This window comes from Hemicordylus capensis, chromosome 1, assembly GCF_027244095.1.
Source record: "Hemicordylus capensis ecotype Gifberg chromosome 1, rHemCap1.1.pri, whole genome shotgun sequence".
Lineage (NCBI taxonomy): Eukaryota > Metazoa > Chordata > Lepidosauria > Squamata > Cordylidae > Hemicordylus > Hemicordylus capensis.
Window position 1 is genome coordinate 101,164,461 of NC_069657.1, and position 25,676 is coordinate 101,190,136.

The 25,676-nt window shown below is 44.7% G+C and overlaps 1 protein-coding gene across 8 annotated transcripts in view; it reads left to right on the forward strand.

The window, feature by feature from the left end:
- The window catches only part of NAV2 (neuron navigator 2), a 410,389-nt gene that overhangs the window by 247,501 nt on the left and 137,212 nt on the right, over positions 1-25,676 (forward strand). For 3 of the 8 annotated variants that reach the window (XM_053286663.1, XM_053286664.1, XM_053286665.1), the window contains one exon: positions 22,260-22,382. In XM_053286663.1, coding sequence (XP_053142638.1) covers positions 22,260-22,382 — 123 coding nt within the window. Of the gene's footprint in view, positions 1-6,534; positions 6,587-7,758; positions 7,840-12,956; positions 13,254-22,259; positions 22,383-25,676 lie in introns of those variants that run through there. The other 5 variants (XM_053286666.1, XM_053286662.1, XM_053286667.1 and 2 more) reach the window with 5 other exon arrangements.

Sequence of the window (25,676 nt, forward strand, 5' to 3'; positions counted from 1 at the left end):
ACCTACTAGTTATCCATATTTATCTCAGCTCATTTTCTAATAGGCTCATTGATTCTCAAAAGATAATATAATTTTGAAAATGTAAATAAATGTATAAATTTCATAACAAGGTAAAAACACATATAAGATATTAGTTTGTTTATTTGTTTATTTATTTGATTTATATACTGCCCTTCCAAAAATGGCTCAGAGCTTAGATCAAAAGTTTAGTTGTCAGCTACTTCAAAGTTGAATGAGGTAAACACTTACTTATTAGATCTAAAGTTACTGTTCAGAGTATGCTTTATTTTATTGTCAAATTTGTATACCACCTTTTATTAAAGTAATCCTGGCGGTTTACAGTATGTTTAATAAAAATATTAATTTCATTATTTAAAATATTACAAATCTATTAAAGTTAAAAACACATACACAACAAAACAATATATAGAGCATCAGCAACACAGAACATAGCATAACATGGCATAAAAGCCTGGGTAAAAAGCCGTATTTCTACATGCCTTCTAAAAGCCATTATGGAAACTGAAGAACAGTTGCCTAGGGATGTACACGGAACCAGTTCCTCGCACTCCTGGGAGGGCAGGGGGGATTGCTTTAAATGGCATGGAAGTCGCTGCCTTCCTGCCAGCCCAGGCCCTGCCACTTTCCCCCCACCCCTCGGCTTTCCCCCAGCTGGCGCGCTTCCAAAAAGTGGGCACACGGGGCTGCAACGTGCCTCCTTGCAGCCCAGACCAGCATCGCCACAGCATGCATGCACATTGGCCATTTGTGTGGTGACACTGGTCCGTGCGGCAAAGAGGCATGCTGTGGCCCTGCACAGTTGCTTTTTGGAAGAGCGCTGGTGGAGCGCTGGCAGGGTCTGGCAGGTAGGCAACACCTTCCCTGCCATTTAAAGCAACTCTCGCCCTCCGAACTGGTCCTAATGCCGGTTGCTGGAGCCAGTTCGGCGCTCCGAGAACGGAGCACTGAATGGTTCCTTGCACATCCCTACAGTTGCCAGCCAGGAGAGCATTCCCAAGTCTGGGGGCAATGACCGAGAAGACCCTGTCTGCATGCATGACAGCCAAGCTTCCCCTCACCATAGGTACATGGAACAGAGTCCCCTTTGATGACCTTGTCAAGCGGGCAGAAATCTTTGGGAGCAGGTGGTCCTTCAGATATCCAGGGCTTTAAACTGTTAAGGGCATCTTGAGTTGGACCCAGCCAATTTAGCTCTTTCAAAATGGGTGTCATATGGTCCCAATGGACAACTCCAGATAAGATCCTAGCTGCTGCATTTTGCACTAGCTGAAGTTTCTGAATATTCTTCAAGGGCAGCCCACATAGTGCATATCACAGTAATCCAGCTATGATGTAATGAAGGTGTGGCCAGATCTGCCTTCTTGAGAAAGGGATGCAGGTGGCACACTAGCCGAAGCTGTGAAAAGGCACCCTAGCCACTGCTTCCACCTGAGCATCCAAAAGCTCAACCAAACATGTTGAACTGCATTGTAGAATCAAACAATGGAAAAGTCAAGTCCAGCATACTAACCACTGTACCACTCTGGCTAAGAATTCTTTCTTCTTGTTGTTGGTTGTTATTATTAGGATTCCTTTTTGAAATAATCTGGCAAGCAGAGCTGCCCTGGTGACTTCAGAATGCATTTACTCTCCACAGAAACAGCCTTTTGTAGCTGAACTGTGCTTTACTTGTGGCTTTGTACAGTTCTTTTCCTGGGTGTGTACTTGTGTTTTGATCCTGCCATGTTTGATACAAATCCCACAAATGTAGTCCTGTTAAGCACTATAAAGCAACTGTTTTCCATATTTCTTTGTGTGGTTGAGTGTGTGTGTGTGTGTATTTTGATCCCACTCGTGTAAGCTAAAAATCTACATTTTCCATTTATTAAGACACCTGCCTAGTCCTGGCTCTGCCTCTGCAGCTGCCCACAATTAGCTTTGCCTCCTGTACCGCTCATAATGGGCTTTGCCTCCTGTACTGCTCATAATTGGCTCTACCTCTCAGTAACTGTGGCTCCGCCCATCATCTACCCTGCCTAGCGGCCCCCATCCCTCCAGTCCAGGAACCACCAGCTGCCACTGGCTGCACTCCTTCATGCCTTCACTCATCTATTCAAGTTTGTGTAGACAAACTTGAAATGACCTTAGCTAGCTGGTTATTTCTTTGTTTATCATTTGAAGGCAGGGCTTATGGATAAACTTTGCATTCCATCCTTTGACCAGAAAGAATGAGATGATAGGAGATGGTGGTCAGTTAGGACTGACAGACTGGCAAAACATGGGAATAAAAATATATTTTGGCACAGAAGTTAGCCAGGGTGTGTGTGTGGAATAAAAACATGAAGAAGAAGAAACTATGGTAAACAGATGTTTCAGGTTTCCAGTAGCTAAAGGAATTGTGGGACTTGATTCTTGGATCTGTATTCCATATGTTTTTTGGATCTGTATTCCATATTTTGATTCTTGGATCTGATTTTTGGATCTGTATTCCATATTTTGATTCTTGGATCTGATTATTGGATCTGTATTCCATATTTTAACACAACAATTTTTAATTCTTGATGCCGCAAGAACCAGCATGTTCTCTTACTTTAAGGCCACCACATGGACTCACAATTAAGATCCAAATACTCCTGTACTCCAGTTTGAAAGCCAGGTGGGGTTTCATTGCAAACTAAATGGGATCATATGGATAAGCATATAGAGCCAGCGTGGTGTAGTGGTTAGAGTGCTGGACTAGGATCGGGGAGACCTGAGTTCAAATCCCCATTCAGCCATGATACTAGCTGGGTGACTCTGGGCCAGTCACTCCTCTCTCAGCCTAACCTACTTCACAGGGTTGGTGTGAGAACAGACTCAAGTATGTAGGACACCGCTCTGGGGTGCTTAGAGGAAGAGCAGGATATTTATTAAATAAATAAATAAATATTAGCATGTACATAACTGTCATGATGGTACCAATCACCTTGGTCCTTTTGCGTGCTGTCATGATGATCAGATCACAGTAGTCATGTATAAAGAGTGCCCAAGTGGAGGTACTCATACAAATGGCACCTTTATCCAAGTGTTTGCCATCTGTGAGCATCACGGCAGCCCACACACTTCCCCAGAGTGGTACAGACAGTATAATAGGGCTAAACAAATAATGATTGGGAAGTGGGTCTCACGATCAGTGAGACCTGCTTTTGCCGCTTTTGCGGGGAGAGCAGGCTAAGCCCGCTCTCCCTGCAAACTATGCCGGCGGGAGCCCTGGGCAGCTGGATCCTCCACCCACACAATTGCTGGCTCCGTGACGGAGCCAACAGGGGCTAGGGAGCTCGGGGGCCATGTAGCCCCTGGAAGCTCCAGTATGCCCTGCACGAGTGCGCAGAGCATACTGGGGAGACCCCTGGAGCCAGGAGGCAGCTTTTCGCCTCCCCTCCAGGGGGTCTCCTTGTGAGTAGCCACGGTGCGGAGCCGTGCCGCTGTTACTCACGATCTGAAAGCCCGGGTTTGCAAAGCGCTCACTCTGCAAACCCTGGCTAAGGGGAGGGCTAAAAAAGTGGGCTAGCCACTTGTAAGCCACCAGGCTCGCCTGCGAGCTCAGTGGTTTACACGATCAGCCAAAATCGGGCTAGGCTCTCCTAGCCCGATTATGGCTAATCATGAGAATAGCCCCAAGGTCTGTGAGTTATATTTTAAAAAATTACATATAGGCCCACAATCACACAATCAAAAATTGTGTTCTACCCAGTTTTGGGAGCTATGTGTGCTCGGTCAGCACTGCATTCGTAGCATGGCCGGAGCAGCTCTCCCTGCAGTGGCCCTCCCATGTCTCATGTCAGATGCTGATGCAGGGTGCAGGACTGGGGCAGCAGGCTGAGCCCGGGCTGCCACTGGCCTCCCTCCGAGCCTGGAAAACATGTAGCATCATCAGCACTTAACTCCATGTTTCCCCCTTTCTGCTTGGTCAGTGGCCTTCCAGTGGCTTCTTGTTCCTTAGTTCAGAAATACTGAATAAGGACAATAAAGATATATTTGCGTTGGATTACTGTTGGCGCAGTAGTGCTAGAGATTGAGAGACATATATTAGGACAACTGGTCTTTTTAATGGATCAACTGACTGCTCAATATTATTCAGTCTCACCCATTCTGTAGCTAAATTTCTGTTAGTTCTTACAAACACGTTTGAACTCCATACAACACAACGCTTTCAAGAATGGCAGTAAACAGGCTTGTATAAAAATAGCTGCGGGTGCAAATATTCAGTTTCCATCCTTTATTTATTTAGTTATTTGTTTGTTTATTTGTAGAAATAAATAAATAAATAAATGTTTAGCTCCCACCACAACCTTTGTGCATATATTGGCAATTTACAATGTAAGAACGTCAAAACATCAATATGTAAAATACTCAAAAAAATTAAAGGAAGCAAATAAATAAAACAGCAGCAATCAAACAGAGCAACCATTTCAAGGGCCTTGAAAGGCCATTTGAAGAAGACAAAACTTACTTTTTTACTTTAAAGGAAATCAGAAAAAGGTGTTTAAACACCTCCACAAGAAGCTCATTCCAAAACTTTGGAGCCACAACAGAGAAGGTCTAGCTCATTCTTACAGCTCTTCTGATCAGGTCCTCTTTTTTAGCCTACTTTCCAGTAGGCTTATGAGATCACCTGGCATTCTGTGTGTGTGTCCATGTGTCCCCTCTCTATCAACTTCTTAACGCCTGGACCAATATGAACCAAATCAGGTATAGTTGTAGGCACACATAGGAACACCTCAATGGTGTAGTTTGTGATGATGTCATCCACCCCAATCAAAGGTGGCGGATGCATAAACCTTTGTGGTGCAAGTGGGCTAACTTGTGAACCGCCTAACCAATTTGAACCAAATTTGCTACAGGGACACATAGAGATGCCCAAATGGCATGGTGTGTGATGATGTTATCCACTCCAATTCAAGATGGCAACTGCGTGAACATCTGAGGTGCAAGCGGCCTAATTTGTGGACTATCTAAACAATTTAAACCAAATTAGGTACAGTTGCAGTGAGTGACACACATGGACACCTCAGTGGCATAGCTTGTGATGATGTCATCCATGCTGATTCAAGATGGTGGACACATAAGCATTTGAGGTGCAAGTGGGATAACTTGTTGGTGTGTGTTCCCCACCCACCATCAACCTATTTGAACCAAATTTGCTGCACCTGTAGGGACACATAGGCACACCTCAACAGTGAAGATTGTGACGATATAATCCACCTCAGTTGAAGATGGTGGACACATAAACATTGTAGGCGTAAATGCACTAACTTGTGGACAGTCTAACCGATTTGAGCCAAATTTGCTACAGCTGAATGGACACATAGGGGTGCCCCAATGGTATAGTTTTTGATGATGTCACCCACCCTGATCCAAGATGACGGGTGCATAAACCTTTGAGGCACAAGTGCACTAACCTGAGGACAGTCTAACCAATCTGAATCAAATTTGGAACAGCTGTTGTGAATGACACACAGGGACACCTCACTGGTGCAGTTTGTAGTGACAACATCCACCCTAATCCAAGATGGCAGAAACATTTGAGGTGCAAGAGATCTAACTTGTGGACCTTGATTTGCACCAAATTTAGTCCAGATGTAGAGACAGTGAAAAGAAAGTAGGCTGATTAGTTCTTACTAGAATGACTTGTCTTTATATCTTAGCAAGCAGCAGCCCACGGAGAAACAGCAGCAAAAGTTTGGACTGCTAGTGATACTTGGTTAACTTACAATACCAAAGATTGGGCCTCCCATGGGGTGAGGTGAGGCCTCAAGCGGTAGATTTTGTGGGTGCCACAGGGGCAAGATGCTCCCAACCACTTCACCTTCCTCCCTCTACAGCCCATCTCCTGCTGCTATCAGAGGGGCTCTTTGCAAGGCAGCCGAGTCACTGCTCTGCAAAGAAATGCTTTGAGACAGTCTCACTAGGCTAGTAATGAAAATATGGAAATTGGAAAGGAAATGATGGAAAGGGGTAGTCCACTGAGGATAGTAGATGGTCTGTAGAGAGTTCTCCTGTACTCTTAACACCCTTACATAATTTCCTCTTCCACTTCCTTCTTTACATATTGTTCCATCAGTGACACACAATGTAGGAAGGTATGCATTGAGCAGCAAGTGTTGCTGTACAAAGGTGGAGGTGAAAGTGGGAGTTTGCACATGCACCAGAAAGCTGCAGCTGCAGTTGTAGCCACTGCAAAGGAAAAAGGAAATGTGCATGGAGGAGAGCTTATTGCATTTGTGTCAGGTAGGCCAAGGTTTTGGACCACTACTGACAGTTCCTGAACTTACTGGATAATTATTTTAGTGAATCCATTTCAAGGTGGAAAAGTACTTCTCAAGCATCCTAAATAAATTGAACTTGGACAGACTCTGCTGTAGTGTCCTGTACAAAATGTTTGAGGCACTAGTTGCTGGCAAAATGAGAGAGAAGTTCAAAAGTTTGTTACCACGGAAACTCAGAAGCAGTTGGTTTGTGCCAGCAGTTTGGAGCTTTTGTGGAAAGAGAAGGGGAAGGAGACACTTTGCCTAGGAGAGCAGGCTATGCTGAATTTCCATTTGTGGTAAGCCCTTTTAATTCTCTACTAATAACAGTTGTGAAAACAAACATCATATACGGAAAGTGAGTACAGAAAATGAATATTATTAATTTTTTCTGGTTACATGGAATAGTACAGCCATTTGAGTTAAATCTTTGGAAAAAAAACTAAATAGGAATTTATCTTAATTGAGAGTTCATAATTAGTATTAATTATTTAATTAGAAACTTTTATAGAATTGGGGGAGGTATTGTAGGCCCTCTCATCAAACCCCCTCCTCAGTGCAGGAAATCCACAGCTAGAGGACCACCAATAGATGGCTGTCTGGCTTCTCTTGAAGACCTCTGCCAAGAGAGCAGGGGTGTAACCACTATTGTGCAAACGGGTTCAAAGAACCCAGGCCGCCAATGGCGCTGAAGCTCCCGGGGGGCATGGCTCAGGCTCCGGAACAGCCCCGCATGAACTCCCCCCCACCCATGCCCGGGCTACTAAGAGCCCCGAGCCAGAGCTTGCCTGTCCTTTTCAGGTGTTTGCTCCCTGAAAGCATCTATTCCCCTTTCTCTTCCTCCAGAGAGGAAGAGAAAGGGAGAATAGATGTTTTCAGGCAGCAAGTGCTGCCTGAAATGACAGGGAAGTGCTCGCTCGGGCTTTTCCGAGCTTGAGGCGATGCCCTCTTTGCGCATAACCTCGAGCTCTGAAGAGCCCAAGCGAGCGCTTCCATGTCATTTCAGGTGGAGAGAGAAGGGGAATAGATGCTTTCAGGCAGCAAACGCTGCCTGAAGGATGGGCAAGTGCTCACTCATGGGCAGGGAGGGGATTCTCTTGGGGCTCAGGCACACCCTGCGTGTGTGACATTACGCGCACGGGACATTGTCAGAGGGGCTGCCAGGCAGGGCTGGACCCAAGCTGCTGCTCGGTTGGCTCCACACCTGCAAGGAAGAGACCACTGAGCCTCACCAGTAACTGGATCCATTGTTGAACTGCTCTTAGCTTTAAGATGTTTCTCCTAATATCCACCCCAAATCTACTCTCCTGTACTTAAGTCCCTTAGATCTCATCCTGCTGCCTTGGCAGCAGAGAATAAATATTTGCACTCTTGTATATATGTCAATTGTAAGGATTTTGAAGAGTGCCACCCTAAGTCGACTCTTCTCTATGCTTAAATATACTCAGTTACCTCAACCATTTTCTCATAGGTCTTCCCTCCAAGGATCAGACTCCTGGCCATCTTCTTTGCCTTCGCTGAACTATTTTGATTTGTCTACATGCTTCTTCAGGTGTGGTGTGCAGAACTGAATACAGTACCCCAATTGAACTCTGACTAGTGTAGAATAGAGTGGAAATGTTAATGCTTCTGGCTTGAAAACTCTGGTTCTATTAATGTAGTCTAAAATTGCATACAGCTTTTTCGCAGCTGCATCACACTGCTGATTCATGGTTAGCTTGTGGTTTACTGCAATACCAAGATCTTTTTCCTATGTGCTACTGCCACAACAGATATTCCCCCATCCTATACCTGTGCATTTGATCCCCCCACTCAATACACTATTCAGAGTTTAAGGTCTTCTCTTGATCATGCAATCAAAATACCTGAGCAGTGCCATCTTCTTTTGAGAAGTATTTGAAAAGCATTTTGTTTTATTTGGCACATTTGTAATCCACTCTTCTGCCAAGGTTTGTACAGTGTACATTGGGTTAGTTTATGTATCTTCACAGCAGCCCTGTGAGGTAGATTAGATTGAGAGGTAGAATTGACCAAGGGACATCCAATGGGCTGAGCAGGGATTTTAACTCCAGATCCCTTTTTCAACTAGTCTCTGCAGCTGTGCTTTTAATGAGCATAGCGCATAAAGTAACTTCCTGAAAGTGAAGACTGGTAATTACTGTCGACTACTGTGGAATTTAGGAGCTGAAAAATAGATGATAAAGATATATTTATTTTGAACATATTTTATTTGTACATGCATTTTCCACATGTCTGTCTGAAGAAGCAAATTGCTATATTTGAAGTAATGAAATATAACATGGTGCCCCAAAATATGTTAAAGTTCAGGTATTCTCCCAGGCTGAACCTCTGTACCCATTAAGCCCTGCTTCTTTCTCCATTTTCACACTTTCCTTTGTGGCTGTGTTGGTTTGATTTTATTTAATTTGCGTTTAGTTATAACACCATAGCAAAACAAATGGAATATATCCAATTAAAAAATATTATTCAAAACATCCTTGTAGCTGTGTCAGGTTTTCTGTATCTTTATGCAAGTAATGCAGTTTAGCTCCACCTCTCTCCCAATATGCTCAAGCCACAGGATCAAACCCCAAAACAAATCATCAACAACAAGAGCAATGAACTGGGAATAAACAGTAAAAGTTGGGCTTGTACAGTTTCATAAAACAGAACTACTTCATTTCCATTATCTGACAAAATAAACTGTGCAAATTAAGGCAAATCTTAATAAATATAATTATCAGTTATGTCCAGAAAGGAAAAGATAAAGAGGGTTCACACCAAGAAAAGGTGTGAGTGTGCAGCTATTCGGACATGTTGGAGAGTCAGAATCCTTTTTTCTTTCTTTTTCAAATTAAAGTCTTAGGTGGCATCCAGACTAACAAAGCATGCATGCAGTGAACACGTGTTTAAGGGGAAGGGTTAATCTCCCCTGCACTCTGTGCCCTCCAAAAATATGTCCCTGAGGGCTGTGCAACGCTTGGGGACATATTGTTGGGAGTCACAGTCGGCTGCAGAGGACAAGGAAGACAGCTGCTCTGTAGCCACTCCTCTGTGGCATACACACAGTGTTGCTACACACGTGCTTCATAAGTCTGGATGTTGGCCTATAAAGTCATTAAAAGGTTGCTCAAGCAGGGAAAAGGTGCATGGCCAGCTAGAGTGGGGGGGTGGAAAGGAGCCAGAAAAGCAGAAAGGTAATTTACTTCTACCCTTTCTTGTCCTGTGTGTTTGTAAACTGATTTTGATGGGCCAAAAGCTGCTCACCTCCATGATAATAGTTCTTAGCATTTGTATAGCGCTTTCAAGTGCTATACACCCTCGGATTAGGGGTGGAATAGCACTGTATATTAAAAAGGGGATAGAATCTAACAATTCGAAAACCTAGGAGGACCAGAGTCCTTCACAGAATCATTATGGGTGATAATATGAGGACTGAAAGGAAATGTGTTACTAGGGATGTGCTATCGCCCTCTGGATAAAAACTCTGAGAGTGACCTGGAGTTGGAGAAGCAAATCAGAGATGTGTCAAAGAGAGACAGAGTTGTAATAATGGGTGACTTCAATTACCCTCACATACACTGGGATTCACGTGCGGGTATTTTCGAAGAGGCCAGATTTCTAGTCATGCTAAATGACTGTTACTTAGAACAGTTGGTCACGGAAACAACCAGAGAGAAGGCTACCTTGGACTTAATCCTGAGTGGTGCCCAGGACCTTGTATGAGATGTTATAGTTGTAGAACCATTGAGGAACGGTGATCATAGTGTGATTCAATTCAGCTTATATGTGAGTAGAGCACTGCCAGATGCGTTGGACTTCAGAAAAGGAAACTTCTCAAAAATGAGGGGACTGGTAAAAAGGAAACTGATAGGGAAAGTCAGGCAGGTCAAATCACTCCAGAAAGCACGGAACTTATTTAAAAACACAATAATAGAACTCAGTTGGAATGTATACAAAGGAGGAGGAAAGGTACCACCAAGTTCAGGAGGACACCAACATGGCTAACAAGTAGAGTCAGGGAAGCTATAAAAGGGAAGAAGATTTCTTTAGATAATGGAAGTCCTGCCCAAATGAAGAGAACAGAAAGGAACATAAACCCTGGCAAAAGAAATGCAAAAAGACAATAAGGGATGCATGCAACAAGAACGTTTGAGGAGCATATAGCTAGAAGTGTCAAGGGGAATTACAAAAACTTCTTTAAATATATCAAAAGCAGAAAACCTGCCAGGGTGGCGGTTGTACCCTTAGATGATGAGGGTGTGGAAGGGATTATTAAGGAAGATAAGGGCTTTTGGTCTATGACCGCAAATAAACATGATGATGATGATAAAGATAAGGGGATTGCAGAGAAGTTGAATAAGTTCTTTGCATCTGTCTTCATGGCAGAGGATACTGAACATATACCTACTTCAGAACTCAGCATCTCAGGCTTGGAGGCTGAAGAACTTGTGCCAGTTTGGGGTGATGAGACTAATTCCATGCTAGGAATCATTAGGAAGGGGATTGAAAATAAAAATGCTAATATTATAGTGTCCTTATGGTGTGGCCACATTTGGAGTACAGGGCGCAGTTTTGGTCACCCTGGAAAAGGTGCAGAAGACAGCAACCGAGATGATCAGGGGCCTGGAACACTTTCTTTATTGGGCAAAGCTACAGCATCTGGGGCTTTTTTGTATGGAAAAGAGGTGACTATGGGAAGACATGATAGAAGTGTATAAAATTATGCATAGAGCAGAGAGAGTGGACAAATAAAAAAAAATTCTTCTTCTCTCACAATACTAGCAATGCTGCAGATAAATCCATTCCAAGGCTGGCATGCAGTAGCCATGGCAGGCTGAGCTCAGGCTGGCAACAAGGCAGGCATAAGCAATGGCATGGCATCTCTCAAAGGGGTGAAAAAAATTCTTCTGGAACAAAAAAGCAATGCAGCAGATAAATCCACTCCCAAGCTGGCATGCATTAGCCATACCGTCTGATATATACATCTCTCTTAGTCTTATCACAAACTCTCGAAGGCAATTAAGTAATATTATTTTTATCTTGTTTACACAGTCAGACAGGTGTTATTTACTGGTTTGTTTTATCCAGACATTGAGTCCTTCCCAAGGACCTGGGATGCCAGAATTTTATTGTCAATGGTGGCGCAGTGGTAAAACTGCCGCCCTGTAACCAGAAGGTTACAAGTTCAATCCTGACCAGGGGCTCAAGGTTGACTCAGCCTTCCATCCTTCTGAGGTCGGTAAAATGAGTACCCAGAATGTTGGGGGCAATATGCTAAATCATTGTAAACCGCTTAGAGAGCTTCGGCTATAGAGCGGTATATAAATGTAAGTGCTATTGCTATTGCTATTGCTATTATAGATATTGTAGCAGAATATAGGCTGTTCCCAGTAAAGCTGCTTTTTGTAATTGGCTGATGGTGATTTCTGTGGCCCCTATGGTGTTAATAATTAAAAATTAATAATAATTAATAATAACAATTAATAATAATAATAATAATAATAATAATAATAATCCCCATAGTGCAACTCACGAACTGAGGATGAGAGGGAATGGCTTGCTTAAGTCCACCTAGTGAGTTCTTGGCAGAGTCAAGATTGGCAGAGTCAAGATTGAAACTGGGAAAGCCCCGATTCAGAGCCCACTCTCTTAGCCACCACCATGCTTGTACCACTTATTTCCATGGAGAGATATGGTATGTACTTAGCTATCTCATCTAAACAATAGGACTGCAAGGTGTTGAACTTTGGTTGGGTTGGGCTTATAGGTATGTTAGGGGTGCACCTAAGGTTTTGTAAGCATACACCTAAAACTGTCGGGGTGAATGCAACATACCTCTAAAAGCCTGTGCATTATATAGAGCCATTTGTTAGGGAGCTGGGATTAGTTGTAAAGGTAAAGTTGTGCCATCAAGTCGGTGTTGACTCCTGGTGACCACAGAGCCATGTGGTTGTCTTTGGTAGAATACAGGTGGAGCTTACCATTGCCATCTCCCGTGCAGTATGAGATGGTGCCTTTCAGCATCTTCCTATACTGCTGTCCAATATAAGCGTTTCCCATAGTCTGGGAAACATACTAGCGGGATTCAAACCGGCAACCTCTAGCTCCCTAGGCAAGTTACTTCCTGTAAATCTACCCTTTCTGACAAATCTGGATTTGTCAAGCTTTAGTGTATTATGCTTATATATATCTTTTTAAAAAAAGTATACTGGCACATTTAAAATATTCCCTAAAATGCTTGCACGTTTTAACCTGGGTTTTTTCCATGATTGTTGCATTTTCTCCTTCCACTTTAACTTGATTTTATAAACTCCTCACAAACAAGTGTTGCAATGAAAGACATGAGGCAAGCTTGCTTTGAACAGTGCCATTGAAACTAGACTCCTTGTTTATGCAGTTGAGAGAAAAGTATTGTGTCTTGTCCCCATGGACAAAGCAGAACTGAGAATAGCCCAGTCCCTAGTTTTAACTAGCTTAGCAACCTCTTTGTGAAACCCCCAAGGGGCAATTGACTATTGTTCTTGATCCCAGTAGAGACTTACAAAGCTAACTTACATCCATTGCACTCCCCCCCCCCTTTGCTTCCTGTTGCATGTGAAGTTTAATAATTGAGTCAGGCTTCATAGTTGGGGTTTATCTGTTTCAAATGACAGTGTAACAGAAGCAGTTCAAAAAGGCAGAAAATGAAATCGCTTTAGTGCTTGTCTGGACTAACAGTCCTTAGTCATTGTCGATTTAAGACGAACCACATTTAGTGTGCCTGTCTGCTAGGAAGACACATCCACCCCCACACCCCACTCGGCAAAGATGCGATTCTGGAAGAAAAGTCAGTGAATGGCAATGAACTTTGCAAAAGAACTGAAGGACATGTTCTGACTCTTCCGATGTGTGTGTTGTCATTGTTTTCCAAATTGCAAGGGAAGGATTGAAAGAAAATAGCTCTTCCATTTTTGGCTAAGTAAAGTATTGTATTTTGTTGAAATTTTCAGCTACTATTTGTTGCATATCTGGATTGAGTTGTTGAATTGTACAGAAACTAGAAGAAGTGGGGGAAAGTGCAAATTTTGGAGGGAGTGTTGTGATATACACATCATGCTGTGTCTGAAAAGCACTGAGGGTTGGTGGATTTTTTCTTCCTTAAAAGTTTCTGGGTTTATTCATTCAGACTGCATTTAGTTAAAAGCAATAGTAATTATTCAAAAGAAAGGGAAGGGATGGGCAGATTTTATTTTATTTGGGCTTTGACCTTTCCCCCTTTTTCTTTTTTCTTCTTTTGAATTTTTAAAATCTTCAGTTACAAGGAGTTATTTTCATTGGTTTCAGCCTAACTGCTTTAATATTATCTCTTTACTTTGTTATATATAAAGGATACCATTAATACTTACTTTATAATTTTAAACAAATAATTTATTGTATTGAACTTTAATGAAAAGAAAAAACCACTACTACTTTCTGAGAGAAGATACTTCTATCCTGTTTGCAGTTTTTCAGTGTGATAATTTTAGTCTGTTGGCCTCTATGCACTCTTATACTGTGTGTGTGTGTGTGCTGCAAATGTGTGTTTGATAACTGGAAATGTGCATTAATTCCAACATATCTGTTATAGAAAAAGAATCTATTCCATTCTTTTATTTAAAAACATCACTACATCCTTTCCATGCTTTTTAATATGAAAACTTTTATGAGGTTAAAACAGGTGAAGCTGTCTGGGCTTATTATTTTGCTGAAGCTACCCAATATGCTTTGTGGCTCAGTGGGGATTTGAACCTGGGTTTTCACACCCTAGTCCAACATTTCATTCATTTTTGCAATAAGAAATGAAACCTAGTGAGTGGGCGAAGCTAAATATAAGTATGATTACATAATAGGTACAGGATCTCTTAGTATTTGTCAGAACTTAAACACTGGATTTGTGATTTGTAAGTGTAGTCTAGTTAATTGAGAGTTGGGCTTTAGAAAAATTGTCATGAAACTGAAGGTTAGTTATTCCCAGGTTTGTTGGCTCTGAGCAACTTCTCTCAGTATCCTGTGTCTTGAATGACCTACCTGAACAGTGGTGTTCTGGACATGAACAGAGTAAAGATTATCAAGCAGTACTGAAAAATGCTGTATAAATTAGCAGTAATAATTAATATGAATTTCATCAGTAGTTGTTAAAGGGAGTTAACTCTCATGCAGATGTTGCTGTGTTCTACAAATGTGAATCAAGGTTGTATAAAGCTTGTGCACTCTCTTGCTCTTTTGTTTATGCCTGAAAAGGTATTATTTACTTCTTTAGATATGGAACTTCCCTGGAATCTCCCATTTCTTTGTAGTTGTAGATAAGGAACCACAAAGAAATGGAAGATAAAAAGCAGGGATTTCTAAGAAAGTCTAGAATGTAAGACTGAAATAGTAGAGAGCTTTTCAGGTATTAACTAGACAGAGAAAGCTGATACTTTTCACAAGCGATAGTTGCATTTGGGAAACAGAGCTACCTCTGCATGAGAATGTTATCACACTTACTCAAACATTTGCTTCTTAAACACATATGTACCTAGTTGCATGTTTTTGGCTGGCACATAATCTCCAGTTTTCCAGCAAGTTTCTTTTACTATGAAGTTGAGAGAATTACTCACATGGTCTCTAGCATGGCATCAGTTGATAATGGCAGTTGTTGTCCAACAACAACTGGAGAGCATCAAGTTGGCCACCCCATGTGCCAGGGTAGCCCTCCTCCTTCTCCAGCTTGTTCGAGCAGGGTATATGTAGCACCATACAAGCAAGTTTGGCTGTATTTTGAATCAGGCTTAGGCAGTGGGGTATTACCCTAGAATACTCCAGAGATGCAAAGATTGTCAAGAGACTGTGAGGCGAGTCTCACGATCGGTGAGACCCGCTGTAAGGGGGTTTGCTTAGCCCGCTCTCCCCGCAGATGATCAAGGCTGCAGCCCTGGGTGGCCAGATTGGCTGCCCACACGACTGCCGGCTCCGTCACAGAGCCGGTGGGGCTGCAGGGATTGGGAGGCATGCAACCCCCAGAAGCTCCAGGATGCCCTGTGCAAGTGCGCGGGGCATACTGGAGAGACCCCCCAGCCCGGGAGTCTCCTTGTGTGTTGTGTGAGATGGGATTTCCTTGTGTGTTGCTGTGGCGCGGAGCTGCACCGATCGGAAAACCTGGGTTAGCGGACCGCTTGCTCCGCTAACCTGGGCTAAGAGGAAGGGTATTTAAGCGGATTACCCGCTTTGGGGAAACCGGCTCGCCTGCGAGCCCAGTGGTTCTCACAGTCCGTGGAAAGCGGGCTAAGGGAGCTTAGCTCACTTTCCACTGTTTGTGAGAATCGCCTCAAAGAGTTTCCCAAAGACAATAAAAGTATAGAGAGAGATATCAGGAGCACCAGATAAGCTCAGGAGTGGTATTTCTCCAAGGGTCTTCCAGTAGGGCGGAATATCCAGGGTTCCTCCAGGGGTCTTGTGCCAGAATACTCAGTAACATCTGGAAGCATCCTAATTCAGTGATTCCAACCCAGGGCTTCAAGGAAGATTGTGCATAGTGAGTGCCACAAAATTAGAGGGGCAGGTACCAAGTACAAAAGTAGGCACTTGGTTGGGAGATTTCTAGGACAGTACTGGAGAGTGTGTTCCACCTACAGTCCCATATCTGTAAAATGACACTGAGTTCTAGGTGCTTGGACTAGTTATAGAATTTGGGGTTCAAGAAAAAAAGGGGGAGAAAAGGAAGAAATGGAGTCCCTTGAGGTCTCAAATTCAAAGGTTTGTAAAGCAGGAAAACCTGTAGGTTGATCCTCTTTAGTCAAGGGGAGCAGAGTAGATGAGCAATAAATAATTAAAATTATAATCAATAAACTTTATTTGTTAGCCTCCCTATAACAAATTGTTCTTCTCTGTGTGGCTTACAACACATTAAATCAAAAAGGGGGGGAAGAAAATACAAAATACAATACAAAACAATTTTTAAAACTTTTTTTAAAAAATCAGTTACAATGAGATCAAAACTTTAAAAGGCCTGAGTGAACAAAAAGTTCTTTTCCATGGCGATTTTCAGATTACTCCCTGCAACAGATTCACAACGTGTCTGCTAAGTTTCCGTCCGCATTGCCCATGTTTTGACATCAAGGTTGTTGCGCTTTCACCAGGGTGCCGTCCATATTTCCAATGCCTTGATTTGGGTTTTATTGATGCATTATTGATGCCCAATAACATTGTAATAATTTTGCAGGAAAGTAGTTGTCTTTTTCCATGGTAAGGAGGCCTTCGATGGAGTTTATGCATTGCAGCGTGTTGTGGTGTGGATGGTTTTTTGCCCCCACCCGTGCTTGCCTTCTCCTCTCCTCACCGTGGGATCCCAAGAGTCATTGCTGCCTTCTCCTTTCATCTTCTTGCACTGGTGTTGGTGGCCCCCTTCCCCCCTTGAGGGATCGGATGGAGCGCAGGCAGGAGGGGAGGCAGCTGGGGGACAGGATGCATCACTGAGGCAAGGAAAGAGAAGGAGGCAGTGAGGCTCTGTCAAGGGAGCAAGTGGGCGGCCAGGAAGTGGGACAAGCTTTGGGCAAAGCTGGAGGGCTGGGCCATGATGCAGGGAGGCTTTGGTGCATGCAGAGGAGGAAAGATGCTGCGCCCCCCCCCCCCTTCAAGGGAGATGCAACTCCAAGACTGGAAGGAAAATGAGAGAGCACAGCCACCCAGAGCCAGAAGGGTGGAGGCGGAAGGGATCCATGGGATGGGGGGTGGGATGTTCATGTTGAGCCTCTAGAAGAGCCGCACCCTCTCCTGTGAGTCCCAGCAGCCTCTCGCCACAACCCCCAGCTAGGCCTCCTGCCTGAACAGAAGAACAAGATGGGGGCCCTGTATGGGCCACTCCCAACTCTCTCTCCCTCTTGGCCAGCTGGCCTTTCTTCCTTCACAGCCCGGCTTTTGCAAGGTGTGGCGGGCAGCACTTCTTCTTCCAGTGTTGCTTCTTTTTTCATTCTGCTTTTGGGGCAGGTGCAGATCTTGTCACTTGCTTAAGAGTGAATTGAACTGAATCATTTACTTCTGTGCAATCCCATTTGCTTTATCAGTTGAGTGGCTGACTGGCGGTTTAATCTTTAACATTTGCTTACTGAAAGGTAACAGACTTTCCCCTGCTTGTTTACTGCAAGGAAGCCCTGCAAATTGTTCTCAATGCCATGTGGCGTGGAGGGCTTATTCTGCAGTTCAAGGATTTGTTAATACATAAAGCCCATCTCTGTATATGGTTTTTAAACCCACCCACCCTGCACCTGGGTGCTTGCGTAAATGCACAATCCCTTTCTATTTCCTTAATATAGAGGCGATCAAGGGATTGTAGCTTGTGCCGTAGTGCTCCCCCTAGTGGCAGTTTTGTGCAAAGGTGCCTAGAGAAAAAAACCACACACCTTGGTCATGTCATTCACCCTTGGTCATGTCAATCCCCACCACCACTTGGGTGCTTGCACAAATGCACAATCCCTTTCCATTTCCTTAATACAGAGGCGATCAAGGGATTGTATCTTGCGCCATAGTGCTCCCCCTAGTGGCAGTTTTGTGCAAAGATGCCTAGAGGAAATTAAACACACACACACACACACCTTGGTCACGTCATTTCCGCTCTGCGACCTGACTGGCATGAAATGGAGGGGGGGCAGTGAACGCAATTATGGTGGAATATGGACACCCCCTGTCCGGAAAACCCACTGCAGTGGTGGGCAACTTTAATAGCCACAACCCTGTCATGATGCATTGAGAAATGCATTGAATAAAGCTGTGCTCGCGGTTTCCAACCACTGCCTAATACCGTTGAACTTTGTAACCCTTTAAGTGGTGCAAATCTCATAAACTGGAAAACACCCTGGCATCTAAAAGAACACAGTGATGAAGCCAAGCAAACCTCGCTGGGGAGGCTATTCCATAAAAGGGGTGCCACCACCAAAAAGATCCTCTTCCTCTCACCTTGTTTGGTATGGGCACCCGAAGGAGGGCCTCTGAAGAAGATCTTAAGATCCAGGTTGGGACATATGGGGCAAGGCACTCTCTCAGATAATCCAGTCCCAAGCCATTTAGGGTTTTAAAAGTTAAAATCAGCACCTTGAATTCAGCCTGGAAATGGACTGGGGGCCAGTTCTGATGAAGCACTGGCATAATATGCTAAAAACACCCAGAAGTATTCACAAGAAGCACAAAGCAGAAATATGCTGAATTCAATTAGTGTGTGTTCAGTTGGTTTGTTAGAATCTTTTTGTTGTATGCCAGGTTACTTGCTTGCAGAGGGGCAATTTAGCTTAATCTAAAATCCAAGACACTGGATGTGGTCTCCTTTCCAGGCTGAAAGCATAATTCTACTTCCTTACATGACTACTGTGTAAAATGGGAACTTGCTCTCGAACTGCCTGCTCTGAATCTAAGAGTGGTTTCCTTGGGCACATATAAAGGATGAGTTTCCAACATGAAAAGAGGCTGCTAGACAAGAAGAGAATACTCTCTGTCCGAGCTACTTAAGACATGGGTGCAGTGTTCTCTCTAATTTTTTTCATCTGCGTGAGGAATGAGTTTTGTTCTGAGCAGCAGAATCAGGGCAGTGTGCGCGCACATGTATTCAGAGTGGGACCTTCCTGATTCAACCTGAGCGGGATCTAAGATTAACTCAGAGAACACTGAAAAATTTGAGAGTGTGCGTACATGCGCACGCCTTCGAGGGAACACTGCATGGATGGTATTATTTATTAAAGGAAAGGTTGTGCCGTTGAGTCAGTGTCGACTCCTGGCGATCACAGAGCCATGTGGTTTTCTTGGTAGAATACAGGAATGGTTTACCATTGCCTTACCCCTCACAGTATGAGATGATGCCTTTCAGCATCTTCCTATATCGCTGCTGCCTGATAGAGGAGTTCCCCATATTCTGGGAAACATACCAGCGAGGATTCAAACCAACAGCCTCCTGCTCTCTAGGCAGTTTGCTTCCCTGCTGCATCATTACTATTAATTTATATAGCACTTTAGATAGATAAGAAGCTGCCTCTAAAGTAATAGTTTATATTAAGAATGACAATTGATATTTAATACCAGTGATCTAATTAACTGAATGAACAGTATCAGAGGTTAGATTAATAAAGTAGCCCTACTAAAAAGTCACTATGTTCAACCCATTGTTTTGGAAATGAATGTTGCATGCTTAGATTTCTTATGTATTTATTCGATTTCTATACTTTGAAGATATTGGTCATATCTTAACTGGTTAGCATGGCAACATGACAGGCCCAGGCCGCTGATGCTGAAGATGGCAAGAGTGAGCCCTTCCCCCACCATGCCATAGGTGTATCGGCAGTATAACAGGATTACAGCCAGATATACAGGCACTGATTGAGGCCAGTGCCAGTCAGTGAAAGAGCAGGCTTCAGCACAGTGAAGCCCAGTCCAGGGTAGCTTTCTAGACATAGCTGGGTTACTGCAGCAGAGGCAATGGAGGCAATTGCCTATGGTGGCGAATTCTGGAGGAGCGGCAGATCTTGAGATGGGGATAAGTTTTCTTTTTCGTTTTAAATGTTTAATTTTTTCTTTTTAAAAAAACCGTTTAAAACTGCCGCTGCTGGCGGCACCACCGCCACGAGATTAAGCCTCTTGTCGCCCCACCACCGCAGCAAGGAGTGTAGGGGTGGTGAGGATGAAAAAACCCCTTTTTATTTCTAAATGCCGCCGCAGTGGTGAGATGGGGGGGCAGCCAGTGAAGGCAGCAAAGTGGCGGCTGCAGGGAGCGGGTGATGAAGAGGCAAGTCCCCTCTTTTACATTAAAATGTTGCTGCTGTCTGGGTGGCGGAATGGGGCATCTGTAGCGGGGACTGGGAGCGTTGTGGTGAGGGAGGAAGTTCCCCCGTTTTACCTTAAAGTGGGCAGCTTCCACTGCACAGAGGAACTGGAGCGAGGGAAGCTCCTTCCAGCTCCCCTCCTCCCTCCCAAATGAGTGGCACTCCCAGAAGCAACCCATTTTTGGACAGGCTGTGTCCTCTACAATGGCCTAACTCAGGGCTCTTCTGTATGCCAGACAGTGGTCTGGGAGCCAAAGTTTATTTTGCTGCAAAAGCCAGCCTCCATCATGCTACCTAGCAATATGGGTTACACAGTTATAGATCCCATGCCTTGAGGCAACACATGTGATGGTTGATGAGGGACTTGAAGAATGAATGTGCTTTCCAGAACGACCCATGGCAGGGGCCATCTGCTTTTTGGAGAGATGCATGGGATAGCAGCAATGTAATGAAATGTGTATTAAAAATAAATAATATCTCCAAGTAGTTACTGGCTGGAACACTGCATATAAAATCAAAAAGAGATGTAACTGGACCGGAAGGAGTCTTTGTCACACAGACATCCCTTGGAAACCATTCTATTTTTCTTATACCTGAACTTGAGCAATATATTAACTGCACTTGATTCAAACACATAGATCCTTGGATAAATTGCTTCACAGGCCAGGCTTAGCTTATGGAACCCCCAGTTGGCTGCCCTTGTAAAAAGGACCACAGAGAGGAAATATATAATTTTAATAATTTTTGTGCAAAGATGTGCCACAGAATTTTTAAAAGTTATTTCAGACATGCATGTGTCATTGTGGCAGGTCTATGATTTAAACTAGGAGGAATATGTAAGCTAGCACTGGGAAGCATCCAGACTAGTTAGCTATGACCAAACATGATTAAAATGGCTCTCAGTGACTATCAATAAGCCGAGCTGGTCATGACTGACTAAAGTCCCAATAAATTCAGTGGGACATAATCATGTCTAGCTTAGTCTGGATGCTCCCTAGTGTTACTTCAAGGATATGCACAAAACAAAAGGAATGTAAGATGATAACTTGGAGGAAGTAGTTTTTAACACATCACCAAAATATGCTGCTAAATATCCTATATAATAAAATGGTTGGGTACCTGCGTCCGTGTCTTTTTCGGGTGTGCTGCGCATGCGTGGTGCGCGTGTGTGCAGAACACGGCGAGAGAGACACGGAGCGGGCGCCGGGCACCATGTTGGGCGGGTGGAGGAGAAGCGAAGCGGCGGGCCGAGGAGAAGCGGCTGCCGCCGGGCGGGGGGAGGAGCAGCGGCAGGCCGAGGAGAAGCGGCCACTGCCAGGCGGGCAGGCCGAGGACAAGCGGCCGATGACAACGCCGGACAGCCAGGCGAAGCTAGGAGGCGGCGGGGGAAGCCGGGCGAGGCGGCAGAGGCCCCGGGTGATGCTGGCCCCGGCCGGAGGCGGCGGCAGGGGAGGGCGGGGAAGCCGGAGCCCGGGGGAAGCGGGCCTGGGGGAAGCCGGAGGAGGCGGCGGGCTGGCGCCCAACATCGGGGTCCACGGCAGGGAGACGGGGCCCGATGGCGGCGGCGGATGGACTCGGCCCCGCGGGAGACGGGGGGGGGGGGAAGAGAGAAAGTTAGCTGGCCCCAAAAGTCTACTACCGCCCATTAATTTAACGGGCTGAAAGTTACTAGTAAATAATATAGTTGCTATTCAGAGAGAATTCTGCTGAAGATTTGCATGTTTTTGAGTGTTCAAAGCACTTCATATGTATTACCATTGCAAACCCTGTAAGGTCAGTATTAGTATCCCTGTATTGCAGTTGGGGATTTTGGGAGACACCTGACTAAGGCTACTTGGTGAGTTCATGGCAAAGAAGAGATTTGAACCAGGGAAGCTGGGTTATAGCTCAGACTCTTAGCCATTATGCCGCATCAGCTCCCTCGCCATGTTGGTTGTGGAGATCCAGCATTAACAAAAATATTTTAAAACTCACTTCTACTGAAATATACAAATATATTGTACAATCTCTGTTTGACACTGACGTTTAATCTTCTGTTTTTAATCCATGCCAAAATTAATGTTAAAAAACCCTATTTAAATAGCTGTCGTGTTATAAGCCTTATTTTCTGCCTCGTGTATTCTTTCGATCAGCTTGTATTACTTATCAGTCTTTTTCATGTTTTTTAAAGGTACATGACTGATGGTGGCTTGGGCCTTTACACTCGCAGATTAAATCGACTTCCGGATGGGATGGCTGCTGTACGGGAAACTCTGCAACGCAACACCTCACTGGGTCTGGGCGATGCAGACAGGTAGGCCTGCATGTGTCTTTTTGCAAGACAAATGTTTGAGTTGTGTTCCCTTGCAAACACAAAACAAAACAGATGCACACTTCTTGAATCTATGAATGCAGCTAGGCAGCGGAATTTTATTTCTAGGTGCTGATGTGATGTTGGCTGGGATATTTTGGGTAGCAACACTCTAATGAGGCTATTTAAGTGGAATGGAATCTAACCATATTTTATATATGACAACACAACTGAACATTTATTTGGATAGTCTGTTGATAATAGAATGAATGCCAAACCAAAATATTTAGCTCCAAAATGTAATGGTTTTGGGTCATAGAAATAAACAATAAATGTTGTATTGAAACGTAGACTGAAGAATGACTGGATAGGTACTATAGTAGTCCTTGGATTTTTTTAAATCTCAGAAGCCCCTTTGAACATTAAGCATATAATAAAGTTCCTGTTAATAATTAGCAAATATCCCATTTAAAGGAACATTATGTTGTGAATTCTGTCTCTTCACATGACAATGGGACCCAGTTATGGGTAGGACCCCATGTCAATGGTAGCTTTGGGACGGACTGGCTGGGGCTAGTGTAAAGTGACCTTCCAATCTCTGTAATACAGACAAGCAAGGAACAGCACTCCCCTCCTCTTAGTTCAAGAAAACTTTTTTGTTTGTTTGTCTCTCCTCTGATGTGTGGGATACGCTGCTTTACAGAAGCCAGGGACTATCTTTTGAAGTCTTTTCGAAATCTTCTTCCAAATATGATCCCTCACTTAATTACAAGAACCTTGCCGCTGCTGACTCCTGTTTGACTCCGGGGAGGAAATAAACTCTGTGCTTTCCTCAGAGAATTTAGGATAGGAAGGGAGGATGCAAAAGCTGTTGGGCTTTTGCAAGGGGTAACAGAACTGAGACACTGAAGCTCTTCACACAATCTGCAAGGAAGGAGGGTTTTACTTACCTTCCCTGCAGATGATCAGAAGTGGTTCCCTGGGCAGACGGCTTGCCCACCCAGACGAGCAGTAGCTCTCCTGTGGGGCGCCTGTGCCTCGCTTGGCAGCTCTGGGGGTCGGGCTCAGGGAAGCTCCACTGTTTGGCACCCCATCCCCCAAAGCCCCAGTAATGCACCACGGGAGTGTGTGGTACATTATTAGGAGCCACCCTTCTCCCGAGTGTGACAGCCGTGCAGTGGCGTATCGGGGGGAAACGGCGCCCAGGGCAAGCTTTGGCCCTGAAATGGCGCCCCCCGGCCCCCACATACCTGCGAGGGCGCAGCAGCCCCCCCCCCCAGGCGGCAGATTGCCGGCGGTGGCGGCGATTTGGCGGCGGCGTGCGGTGGCGGGTCGCCTGCCGAGTGTGGCGGCGGGCGGGCGGTGGCGGGTCACCCGCGGCCCGCCAAGTGCGGCGGTGGCTGGCGTGGCGGCGATGGGCCGCTGCGCGGACCGTGCTACAGCCCATCGCCGCCACGCCAGCAACTGCCGCACTCGGCGGGCCGCGGGCGACCCGCCGCACGCCACCGCCAAATTGCCGCCGCACGCCCGCCACCACACTCAGTGGGCGATCCGGGGGGGCGGGGGGAAGCCACTTTTTGGCGCCCCGCATGTGACCCGCCGGGGTGGCGCCCGGGGCACGTGCCCCCCTGCCCCCCCTATCGTTACGCCCCTGCAGCCATGGCTGCTGACACAATTAAAAAAACAAGGGTAAGAGAGTGCTCGCTCCCTTAACCTCCTTTAAGAGGGTTGCTGTTTAGGCGGGCTTGCCACCGTGGAGCCACCAGGCTTGCCCTCGAGCCCAGTGGTTTTCACTAGTGTGCAAAACTGGGCTGGGCTCTTTTAGCCCAGTTTTGCATGCTTGTGAGAATAGCCTCACTGTTGTTGCATTTTGCCAAAGCCCAAGACAGAAAAATGCCGCTCTCTGCTCCCAGCACAGAAGAAATGAAGTCTGAATTCTGCAGGAAGCAACAGCAACAAGCTTCTTCAACCTCATCTTCTGCAAAAGCCCAACACAAGGACACCCTTCCATTTGCCAAGTACTCTACACATACCATAGGACTCAAGGGAGAGAGAGCATTTGGTATAAATATAAATAAGGTTTTTACCTAGTAAGCGAAGCCAAAATTTTTGGGTGCCTGGTTTGTTAGAATAAATCAAACCACTAATCCATCTAGCTCAGCATTGTCTCCTCTGACTGGCATCAACCTGACATCAGTTTCAGGATTAGGAAAGACTTCAATTTGATACCCAAGACTCTTTCAGGGACATGTAATCTGGGACCTTTTGCATACAAAGTATTTACTCTAATGCTGAGCTATGGGTACTCATAAGTTGAGAGAATTGTGCAACACAGCTTGCTAGCTTTTCTCACATTCCACAAGTAGGATTCCTTTTGCATACAAATCTATTCTAGCTTGTTGGGAATTGTGTCATACTATCAAGGACAAGGAGGTGGGTGGGGGTGGATGCAAACCTTGGCTGTTGAGGAAAGTGCTTATTCAGATGGCTGATGCAGTTAGTGCAAGGTTCTGTGCAGTTCTTGCAGCTGGAGTGTAAACAGACAAGGAGAAGGGTTATTATCTACTTCTTGTAACTCAAATAAGAAGGAAGAAAAGACAATACAAACCTTGAAGCCCTGATCTGTGATGTTGATTCAGCATCATGGAGAGCACACAGTCAAAGATAAGACGTTTTGTTATAATTGGGATTGGAGCTGTTCTGATTAGAGGGGTGGGGGAAATCCTGCTGCCATTGTTTTGTTTTAAACCTGTGAATTTTGTAGTATTTGCATTCCTAGTACCTATTCTATTTCTTATAGAACTGTAGGCTTTATATATACATGTGCTAGGGAAAATCTCCCTCTTTTGTGGTAAGATGTTACATTCGTGACTGGTGCATGAATAATGAAGTGAGTTTGGATGGATGCTTCCCATGCCATCAACAGGAACTGTGCAGATACAGGAACTATGCTGGCAAATAGGAAATACCCATGTGATATAAGTGACCCACATGTACATGAAGATGTTACTGGTGCAACAGTGAGGCACTGTAATGTATGTTGGACATTAATGAGGACTAAGACAGAGACAGTTGTTTGTCTAAGCTACCTGGTAGTTTCATGTCAGAGGGGAGATTTGATCAATCTGAGCCACTAAATTGAGCTAATGCTAAATTAACTCAGAATGCCAGAAAACATAATGGTCAGGATTCTCAATGTTGGGTCCTCAGATGTTATTGGACTTCAACTCCCGTAATCCCCCAACCAAAGGCCACTGGGGCTGAGGATTATTTTATCTATCTATCTATCTATCTATC